At 40.9% G+C, this 11,051-nt stretch overlaps 1 protein-coding gene across 2 annotated transcripts in view; it reads right to left on the reverse strand.

Moving 5' to 3' along the window:
• The window catches only part of stat4 (signal transducer and activator of transcription 4), a 30,460-nt gene extending 23,136 nt beyond the window's left edge, over positions 1 to 7,324 (reverse strand). For both annotated transcript variants that reach the window (XM_034202048.1, XM_034202047.1), the window contains exons 1-4: positions 7,169 to 7,324; positions 6,904 to 7,037; positions 5,791 to 5,926; positions 1,648 to 1,746 (exon numbers count right to left, since the gene is read on the reverse strand). In XM_034202048.1, the coding sequence (XP_034057939.1) occupies positions 1,648 to 1,746; positions 5,791 to 5,926; positions 6,904 to 7,031 (363 nt within the window). In that variant the 5' untranslated portion in view covers positions 7,032 to 7,037; positions 7,169 to 7,324. The remainder of the gene's footprint in view (positions 1 to 1,647; positions 1,747 to 5,790; positions 5,927 to 6,903; positions 7,038 to 7,168) is intronic.
• Between the last annotated feature and the right edge of the window lie 3,727 nt (positions 7,325 to 11,051).

An 11,051-nucleotide genomic window follows, 5' to 3' on the forward strand; every position in this document is an offset into this window, starting at 1 on the left:
GTACTCTTAGCGGTGAAATGGTGAGAGTGAAACGCTGGAATGGTAAATGGACTCTACCAGAGATGGGGTCGTTACTAAAAAAAAGTAATGTATTAGGCTACATATTACTTTTAAAAAAGTTGTATATTACACTACTTCGTTACTCTCTACATAAAGTAACTCGTTACTTTACTCGCAGGGCCGGCCCGCCCCTCCCTACAAGCAGATCACGCAGACTGCTAAAGTTTCAAATGTTGTCTTTAGTTCAGTTTCCATTGTCGCATAAGACTGATCCAGATAGCTCCTGAATGTTTTCCTATCTGACCGTGGCTGTCCTCTGTCTCCTGCTATCTGTATTTTGCGCAGTATATCTCTGAACGATGGTGATTCCACTGTGCACATGGGCAACATTTCCTCTACTATGAAGGATGCTACAAGCCTGTCCATCTCTGCTTTGGATTCCGGTCCTCCAAATTCTAATTGTTGCTGCTTCGGAGTCGACGGCGGCGCACTCACAACATCCTCACTCTGGGTTTGGGGGTCCTTAGCTATTAGCTTCACCTTAGCATGTGTTCTTTGCAGGTGCTTGTTGAGGTTTGACCACGTGGTGTTTACAGCAGTGGATAACAGCTTCTGGCCTGGACACAGTTTGCACCTCACCGTCACATTCCTGTCTATTCTTCGGACCAACTCAAAATAATGGGCATACAGCACTGCATGTGGAGATGTGGACGCGCAAATCGCGCAGATTACATATAAACCTGCGGCGGAAACCCCTCTCGTCTGTCAGTGTGATTATGACTGATTTTATAAAAGTAACGATGTAACGCGTGTCGGGGCAATGTTAGTAACTGTAGTGTGATTACTGAATTATAAAAGTAACGCGTTACACTACTCCGTTACCGACAAAAGTGGTATTATTAGAGTAACGCATTACTTTGTAACGTGTTACACCCAACTCTGGACTCTACTTATACAGTCCATTCATTTACCGGGGAGCAGTTGGGAGCATAGCTCAAGGGCACCTAGGGAGTACTTTTCCGGGACTTGATCCGGTTACCTCCCAGGGTCGCGTGTACCATTGTCATGCACTGTTTTACTGCAGTTTCTTCTTGCACTTTTTATATTTAGTTGTATGTCTTATGTCTTGTATGCTGCACTGTTGGAGGAGCTATTGAATCTTTGAGTGTTGAATCAAAACATGGCGGTAATGCTTTGTCCGGTACGTTTACGTTCAGGTCATGATAGTAAAGAGGAAAAGAGATTGTTATTTCTGAGTTAGTAAAACGGCCATGTAGAAGTTCATGCACTGTGACAGGAAGTAGGCCTACATAGTCTACACAGTGAACTACACAGAAGTGTATAATAATCTTTTGATTTTTGCTGAATAAAGTTTTATGACAAAAATCGTCATCAACCTGTACATTTTGTTTTACAACAGCCTTCCTTGAATATTAAAATGCTATCTTGTATTTTTCAGCACATTCATAAGTAAAGGAACAGAAGTATTATGTCATGCAGCAGTGTTTCTTGGGAAGAGGGTGAAGCAGTTGGGAATGTGTGGGTGTGTAGTTTGCAGCAGTGTTTTCCTGGCAGCAGCTCTGGTTTACCAGCAGCAGACGTTATGAAGAAACTGGAGAGACTTCCTCTCAGAGACAAACGACAAACCTGTTCCTGCATGCAGGCGCTGGAGAGGATCCGCCGCTCCTCCCTCAGGCAGGTGGAGATCACCCGGGCCATGACCGTGGGGTTTGATGTGTATTTCACCTGTGGGGACACACACACAAAGATAATTACACTCACAGTCTTAGGGTGCGTTCACACCTGCCTTGTATAGTCCGGTTGAATCGAACCCTGGTGAGTTTAGCCGCTTGGTGTGGTTCATTTGGGTCGGTGTGAACACAATCCGAGACCTCTTAAGTGAACTAAACAACCGGACTCTGGTCCGCTAAAATAGGTGGTCTCGGAGCACTTGCTAGTGAACTCTGGAGCGGTTCATTGCTGGTGTGAACGCGATCCGCACCAAAACATAGGAAGCGTAGTATTTACGTGTCACAAGAACGCGGATATCTTCAAAAATATTTAGCGAAAGAGTCTCTCAAGACATCCGCGGTTGTTTAGTTAAAGAGTGAAGCAGAATGAAGTGTTGAACAGTGAAAAGTAAAAATTCTCCATCAACTAGCCTACATAAAAGTAAGAACACCTGTCGTCGGTGAAACGCCCCTCCTTACTGCAGAACGTCTCTCATGGATAATGTGCAGCGACGCGGTCATTATGGGGAAAAGAACACCGACAGACTGATCAGGAGCCCGACGCTTATTACATGGCCACATTCTCAACAAAGTAACGACATGACTCCTAATATTAATTGAAATGCTTTTATGGATTTATAAAATGATTTTATTGATTTAAAAAATAGTTGTATGTATTGATTTAAATTGTCATGCATCCGCTAAGAAAAATAGTCCGTTGTTACTGTTTGAACTAACGTAGCAACGGCAGGAACTGCTTCGATAGCGTTTTTGAGGAGCTTTTTGATTACAGATTTGAAAACATCGTTGCTTGCTTTAAAAGTAGCACAATTCATTATGTCAAATCTTGGAAAGTATCTAGATATCCCTGCCCTAATGCCAAAGTAACTGCACACTGAATATGTGTCGCCGTCTGATGTCTATGTCTGGACCGCTGCGTTAAAATGAGGGTTTCTGCCCGTTAATTCTCCGCTGTTTACTTGTCGCTCTTGTCTCGTCAGTTAGAAAAGCAAACATGCAGTATGCTTTTCAGCCAAACTGTATACAGTTCAATCGAACGGACTTCTTTGTGCAGATGTGAGCGTCCTTAACAACGGTCAATAAATCCTTGACAGCGGTCTGTCTGTTCTGGATTAACAACGTGTCACGTGTTCTGAATTGACCAATCAGAATCGAGTATTCAACAAAGCCATGTAATAATGTTTTTTAACGGACGTTGTCTGATTATATAATCATATGCGCGGGCCGCTAGAGTCTGTTGATCTCCAGATTAACAGCAGCATGAGAATAACCTGCCGAAAGTGCCGATGCTCCATGGCGGAGGCTCCAGTAGAAATTGCAGAGATTTGTGTTTTACCCCCTTAATGTCTGACCAATGGTTGAACAGCATTTCCGTGCACATGACTTGTGTTTAAAGGGTGTAGTCCGTTTGAGTTTTGCAGTGTGAACGCAAACCGAACCTTCTGAAAAATGAAACAATGTAACAAACTGTGGTCTGGTACGCACCAGAGAAGCGGACTATTAGGTGTGAATACACCCTTAGAGATGTCGTTAATGTAAGCATAGAAAACGCCCTACAAGAACCGGCAGCAGGGTAATGCTGACTGTCAGTTTTCACAGTGTATGTTTATCTTTGCCATCCAGAAAAACCAAGCACCTGTGCAGTATCCTCAGAGATTTGTCATCATGTTGTTTACTTATCATACAATCAGAAAAGGAATGAAGTTCAGCCTGTCTCTGGACCAAACCTCCATCCTAATAAAAGTAAAGGCTTAGAGCCAAAGGTGTGACACATACTTGCAATATAATAAGTTGTTTCAAAGGGCGTTATAAAACCTGTAACGGAAACAAATTACATAAACAAATACGTCTTTGATATGGAGCAGACATGCCTCCTGCCTTCTATCTCACCACATGACTCAGATTCTTATGAAGAGTGTGGCATTGGTTTGCTCATGAGCCCGTTCAAAAGCCTACTTAGAAACATCCTGCTGTGGGAAGAGGAACATTTTTTTCTCGCCCCCAGGTGTGAGAAAGTTTTAATTCATCCGCATCATTGCCAGACTGACGACTGAGCTGCATGAACACACACCTACACTCACTTTTGTTTATGTCTTTTAGTATTTATAAGCAGGTAGTTTGGTTTCTGGTATTTTCAAGCTCACTTCTCTTTTTTGTCCCCCTGCATTACTTAGCTAAAAAATGTGATCCTGGAAAGAGTGCAGAAATGGTCTTGTATTTCTGATGATCATCAGAGATCAAGCTACAAGGGGTTTTCCTTAGGGAGCCTGCTGAAATGTGGGTTATATGTCAGTCAAACTAAAGAGAGATTAAAACACAATCGTACTTCACAACAACAACCGCCTGCACTCTTCACATGAGTAGCTGCTTCCGCTGAGAAGTATTGACTGCGACACATTGAGACACACAGGAAACAGCGGTATGAGCCTCATGGGTTTGTTCTGCAAAGGTATATTTATTTTCCAGAATAAAATGTGAGCTGAGGCTCATGACGTCGGTGAGCTCTGACAACAACATCCTGTAAAGCGCCTGGACCAAAAGCTCACATAAAAGAAGAGAAGGGACGTTTTTTTTCACAAACACACCATTATTATGCTGAGTACAAGTATTTCAGCCAGCGGTCAGTGCATCATTTGTAAAAGAATGTCTTTAATTGTATTTCAATTCCATAAAGTCGTTTCTGTCCTTCTTAACTTCATTTGATATTGGAACGGCCAAAACAGAAGCTGCTCTCAGGTAAAGCAACCACAGCACACACAGAAACAAGTCACACATTCAGAGTGACTTCTTTTTTGACTTCCCTTTCACCTCCAGCACACACACACCATAGACCAAAAAAACACTTCTTCTTATTGGAGACATTTTAAAATCAACTACTGAAAGTGAGTATGGTAAGCGTTTTGATGAAGTTAATTCCACCACGAAATACTTTCACAACTTTGGGTAATGGCATACAAGACACCTTCATAAGTGTAAGTGCAGAGCATTGTCATGTAATAGCAACATTTTAGTATTGTCACCTCAAATAAAAATGCTTTATGTTGTTATGATAATGAAGAAAATGACAGGAAACTACTGTGATGAACGCAGAATTTGTATACAGCCAAATAAGCAAATGTACCATAAGTCAAATTATGCAGACATACAGAACTGAAGAGAGCAGGCCCCCCCTCTAAATGTGTGTATATGTATATTTGTGTCTATGCATTTGTACATACATATATATATATATATAGTGGGTGTAAAGGTGTGTATGTATTTTACATTTATTTTTATATATTTTTTATTCTCTGGGATGGTGAGAAAAATTATTCTGTGTAACACAGATAGAGGAATTAACAAGAAAGTTGACTTTGACAAATGACAGGCAGTATATGGTGCTGGGGTTTTTGCCTCTGTCACCAAGATACTGCAACACCATGGATCTTTTGACATTTGATTAGCTTTTTTTGTTTGATTACATCTCGCTGCCGTTGCTTGTGCTGTCTATTATTCTCCTAAATGTTGTAATTCTTGCTTTATAAACTACTTTTAAACCAAATTGTTATCTCATTCCCCCACATTGTTCAGTTCTCTCCTATTCCTGTTGTAATGATACATTCCAACAGAAAGAAGTAGCCCAGGTACAGTTCACTATAGTCATAACTTTCTAACACAGTTTCGTCTCAGGTAAAATGATGAATGCAGGACTTATAACAGAGTATTTGTACATCGTTATGGAATGGCGACTTAAATGAAAGAAGTACTTCATATACCTCTGCGCATAAAACACATATAGTAAAAGGTGTTTATGCGATTCATAAATTACAGTATGAGCATGTTAAACAATAAAATAATTATAGGTTTTATTATTATCTAAGTTTCCACGGTGGGCAAGCTACAGTTTAAACTAGGAAGTAAACAAATGATTGCATTGTGCAATTATTACCGCAGTAAAGCAACTTTGAAAAGGCGTTGGTTAGGTGTGAAAATAAAGCCTCTGTTTAAATGAAGGGAGCTGTGAATGTGACATAACTAGGACATAAAGAAGGTGACACACCTGTAGCTGTTGTTGTATGATCTTCATGTTGTGTCTCTGTAAGAAGTTCTGCTCCTGTGAGCGCACTCGATCCAGCTGGGACAGAAGGTTGGTGAACAGAACCCCCGCCATGGACTCCTCGTTGGCTGCTGTGTCCCTGAAAAACAGACAAAAGATTCCCAGCTAAACCTATGAAGAAGATGGCTGGAGTTACAATCACATCACACCCATTCTTCACTCGCTCCACTGGCTTCCTGTCTCATTCAGGATCAAAAACAAGATCTCACTACTGACCCATCAGTGCATCCACGGGAACTCTCCTTCCTACCTCAAGGAACTACTCTCACCACAAACCTCCACATGCAACCTCTGTTCTACAACCAACCATCTGCTTCGCCCCCCCCAGGACCTAGGGGCTTTCTGTTCAGCCGCTCCTCACCTGTGGAATCCCAGACCACCGGAGGGCTCCTAAGGCCACTGACTCTATTAAGAAGGGCCTAAAGCCCTTTCAAAAAAAGGTATATTATGCCCTTGTAGCACTTTGGGATTACTTTTAGCAATGAAAGGTGCTTTACAAATAAAATGTATTATTATTATTATTATCATTGGAAATCAATCATATGACCTCAATGATTAAACAACCAATAAAAGGGCACAGATGCAAAGGAACGCAAAGAGCTACAGAGAGACGCACAATGGCCATTTGGAGATGCAAAAAACTACAAGGTAATGCAAACATGACTACAAAGAGACGAATAGACCATGAAGAAAAAAACTACAAAGAGACTCAAAACAACTAAGAGACAGAGAAGGACCACAAAAAGACTAAAACAAGACCATCAAGAGTTCTTTTCTTGACAGAGTGCAGGTGTTTGTTAATTTGGAAAGTTAAGGACAAACTCATAATATTTTAAAGCTGCATTCTTAATTTTTTTCCCCGACTCGGGGCAGGATAACAAGCTGAAAACAGATGATGGGGCATATTATGACCTTATAAACTGTGTTTGTCTGCTGGTGCTGGACAGGTTAAGTTTGAGTGTTTTTCGACATTCAGACTGGCAAAGATATTAATGACAGTAAAGGCTGTTAACTGAAAGCTAAACATTTTTAAAACATACATGGAGCAGGACTCACCAATCCTGAGTCTCGATCCAGCTGGACAGACCCTGCCTGATGTCCATGGGGAAGTTATCATCATACAGGTAGTCCACATGCTCCAGGAGTCTGATCTCCAGCTGCTGGATCTGCTTCCACTGGCTCATGCTGCCCTGCATACACACCACATCATAGGAAATGAAAAAACACAGTAGTTAAAGTATCCTTTTTTTGTGTGGATATTTTAGGAGTATAATTAGTTTGGTAGTGCAGCTCTACTCCCTTCCTTTCTCACATGTATTACCTTTGCTGTTTGTGCTGTGCTGTTCCTTCAGTCTTCTCACCATGTGCACTCGTTTCCCTCAGACTTTCGTTTTGCACATTCAGGAAGCAAGCTAATTTATTCTAAGGGGCTGAACCAACTCATACTCAGAAAATACACCCATCCACACACACACACACACACACACACACACACACACACGCATGCACGCACGCACGCACACACACACACACACACACACACACACACACTGTCAAGGGTACATTTGTCACCTGTGCATTAACTTTCCTTTATCCTCCTTGTCACTCTGGTCGGATTCTAAACTGCATTGTATTGTAATGACAATAAACTAAACTTACAGGTGCATCTAAAAAAATTACAATATCACAGAAAAGTTATTTTTTTCTGTAATTGAAATCAAAAAGTGTATCCTTCATATATTCTAGATTTACGCATAAAGTGAAATATTTTCACGCCTATTTTTGTTTTAATTTTTATGATTACGGCTTACAGCTCATAATCCTGTATCTCAGAAATAGTATAATTTAATATTACATAATACCAATCAAAAAAGTATAAGTTAAGTCGACATGTAATCTGATTTTCATTATGCTTATGCATCTCTTAATGGTCACATACTTCTCTTCTCTCTTCAACTCCAATTTAAATGTAGACAACTCCCTCTGTTGGAATTATTGTAAACAGCAGCTTGGGGGGCGTGCTACATGTTCAAAAACGTGTGAGTTAGGGAAAACATTTAAATATGTTCTCACAAAAACAACATGTTTGTCTTAAGATTTCTGAAAATCTTACAATAAAGAGTTAATTTGAGCGTATGACTTAAAGATCAATCAATCAATCAATCAATCAATGTTTATTTATATAGCCCAATATCACAAATGTTACATTTGTCTCAGTGGACTTTACAGTTTGTACAAAATATCAGTATGACAATACGACACCCTCTGTCCTTAGACCCTCACATCGTACAAGGAAAAACTTCCGAAGAAAACCCACAGTTTAAAGGGAAAAATGGGAGAAACCTCAGGGAGAGCAACAGAGGAGGGATCCCTCTCCCAGGACGGACAGACGTGCAATAGATGCCGTGTGTAAATTGAAAAGATAATACATTTGCAACATAGGTAGTCCAAATGTTTGTAAATGCATGTGTGTATAATAGGAAGATGAATCCACGAGGATATCCATCCAGGACCTATGATCCAGGACCACAGCCACGACTCAAGATCCAGGACAGAGGAGCGCAGGATCATCCATGACTCCGGATCCCGGCGTATACAGACACCAAAAAGAAAGACATTTGGGGAAGCTGGGTTAATCGGAACATGAGAGTACACAAGTATAGACAGAGAGAAGGAAGAAGTAAGATTTCCCCCGACAAACTAAGCCTATATCAGCAAAACTAGGGGCTGAATCTAATCAGCCCTAACTATAAGCTTTATCAAAAAGGAAGGTCTTAAGCGCACTCTTAAAAACGGATAGGGTGTCTGCCGCCCGAACACAAACTGGAAGCTGATTCCACAAATGTGGAGCTTGATAAGAAAAGGCTCTGGCTCCCATTGTACTTTTAGAGACTCTAGGAACAACCAACAACCCTGCATTCTTGGAACGCAATGCCCTAGTAGGACAGTAGGGTATAATGAGTTCTTTAAGGTAAGATGGCGCCTGCCCATTAAGGGCTTTGTAGGCGAGAAGAAGAATTTTAAATTCTATCCTGTGTTCTATAGGGAGCCAGTGTAAGGCAGCCAGAACAGGAGTAATGTGGTCCCTTTTCCTAACTCTGGTTAGTACACGAGCTGCAGCATTTTGAATCAGCTGAAGCGACTTGACTGACTTCTTGGTACACCCTGATAATAAAGAGTTACAATAATCCAGCCTTGAAGTAACAAATGCATGGACTAGTTTCTCTGCATCGTTTTTGAGGCAAGATATGCCTGATTTTTTGCAATGTTACGTAGATGGAAGTAGGCGGTCCTTGAAATTGATTTTATGTGGGCGTTAAAGGATAAATCCTGATCAAATATAACACCAAGATTCCTTACAGTCTCACTGAAGGCCAAATTAATGCCATCCATAGTTAGTATATCCTTAGATAATTTGTTTCGTAGATTCTTCGGGCCAAGTACAATAACTTCAGTTTTGGTCGTGTTTAACATCAAAAAGTTTAAGGTCATCCACGTTTTTAAGTCCTTAAGGCAGTCTTGAATTTTATTTAGATGATTAATTGAAAAAACAGGAGAAGCCTGTCTTCCCTTGGTCTCCAGGAGAAAACGCCACTGTTTCACCAAGTTTTCATATAGTTTTGTGTGTGAAATAGATCACTGCAGTGAACACGACTATGTATTTGTTTATGGTTTATTTGATATGGAGGGATGCAGTATACATAGAAGTTCAGAGAAGAAGCAACCCCTATATTGTTTATTTTATTTCATTTCATTTTGGCACCATAGCAGAGGCAAATATAGAGTTAATGTGCGGAGATTATAATGTCCCGATTACTAAAATATGTATTGTTTTATGATGTTTAGTTGACAAAAAAGTCACTGTGCTACATTTAGCTGCAGCGAGCCGTTTAATGGAGAAAGTGAATACTGCTGAATACACATACTATACAGAGATGCTGTATGCGAAACCAATGTGAGTTTGGAAAATTGCGCAGTATAAATCTATTTTAGTAGACCTCAACAATGGAATTATGATCAGTGGAAATGGCCATGACATGTGACCTTTAAGTGAGCTGTCAGGAGGAAACAAAGGTTTGCCAACACATTGCACTCTAATGCTGAGAAAGGCTGCACAAAGACGTGAAACGATGTGCTGCAATTTCTGTGTATTTTTGAAGAATGCCAAGTAAAGGAAGAAAGTAATAACTCACACTGAGTCTTGATACATTACTTTATTTCTATTATATAGAAACACTATCCAATTATTTATTATGTTTGTGTTATGCAAACATCATTACTGAATTAATTCTAAAACCAAGAATAACCTACATACAACAATAGGGAGCCCTGGCTCAAGGACGGACAAAACAAGGACACCACACATGATTTACAGTATATTTATTTAAAAAGAGTAACTCAATTGTGATATCAGTAATTAATCAGTAATGTGTGTAGTGTACGGGTGTGTGATGTGTCAGCAGGGCCGGACTGGGACCATAGGTCAGGCCGGGAATTATACACCCAGCCAGGCCATACCAGTTATCTTTGGGGGCGTTTTGCTGGATCTATTGTCAATATTTACAACGTTGATGCCCTTAGTTTTTTTAATGATCTGCTCCTAGCCGCCGACTCAGGTAGCCCAGCTGTTACACCTGACTGCTGCCTTTGACACTGTGGACCATAGCATTCTGTTGTCACGGCTTGAACAGTCTGCTGGCATCACAGGCTCTGCCCTTGCATGGTTCAGGTCCTACCTGACAGACCGTAGCTTCTCAGTGCAGCTAGGTGCCTTCTCCTCTGTCAAACCGACGCGCGCGAGTCCCAGACTCCTCGGTCCTTCGGCAGCGACCCGGATAAGGATGTCGGCGCGCCGTCTCGAAGGAAAACAAATTTCGCTAAAGGCTCGTCCAGGATCGATTATCGAGGAGGCTGTCTGGAGGAACCGTAACCGATGATCAGAGATGGGGTCGTTACTAAAAAAAAGTGATATATTACATATTACTTTAAAAAAAAAAAGTAATATATTACACTACTTCGTTACTCTCTACATAAAGTAACTCTTTACTTTACTCTTTACTTTACTCGTTACTTTACTCGCAGGGCCGGCCCGCCCCTCCCTACAGGCAGATCACGCAGACTGCTAAAGTTTCAAATGTTGCCTTTAGTTCAGTTTCCATTGTCGCATAAGACTGATCCAGATAGCTCCTGAATGTTTTCCTATC

The sequence above is a fragment of the Gymnodraco acuticeps genome, unplaced genomic scaffold (assembly GCF_902827175.1).
Source record: "Gymnodraco acuticeps unplaced genomic scaffold, fGymAcu1.1, whole genome shotgun sequence".
Lineage (NCBI taxonomy): Eukaryota > Metazoa > Chordata > Actinopteri > Perciformes > Bathydraconidae > Gymnodraco > Gymnodraco acuticeps.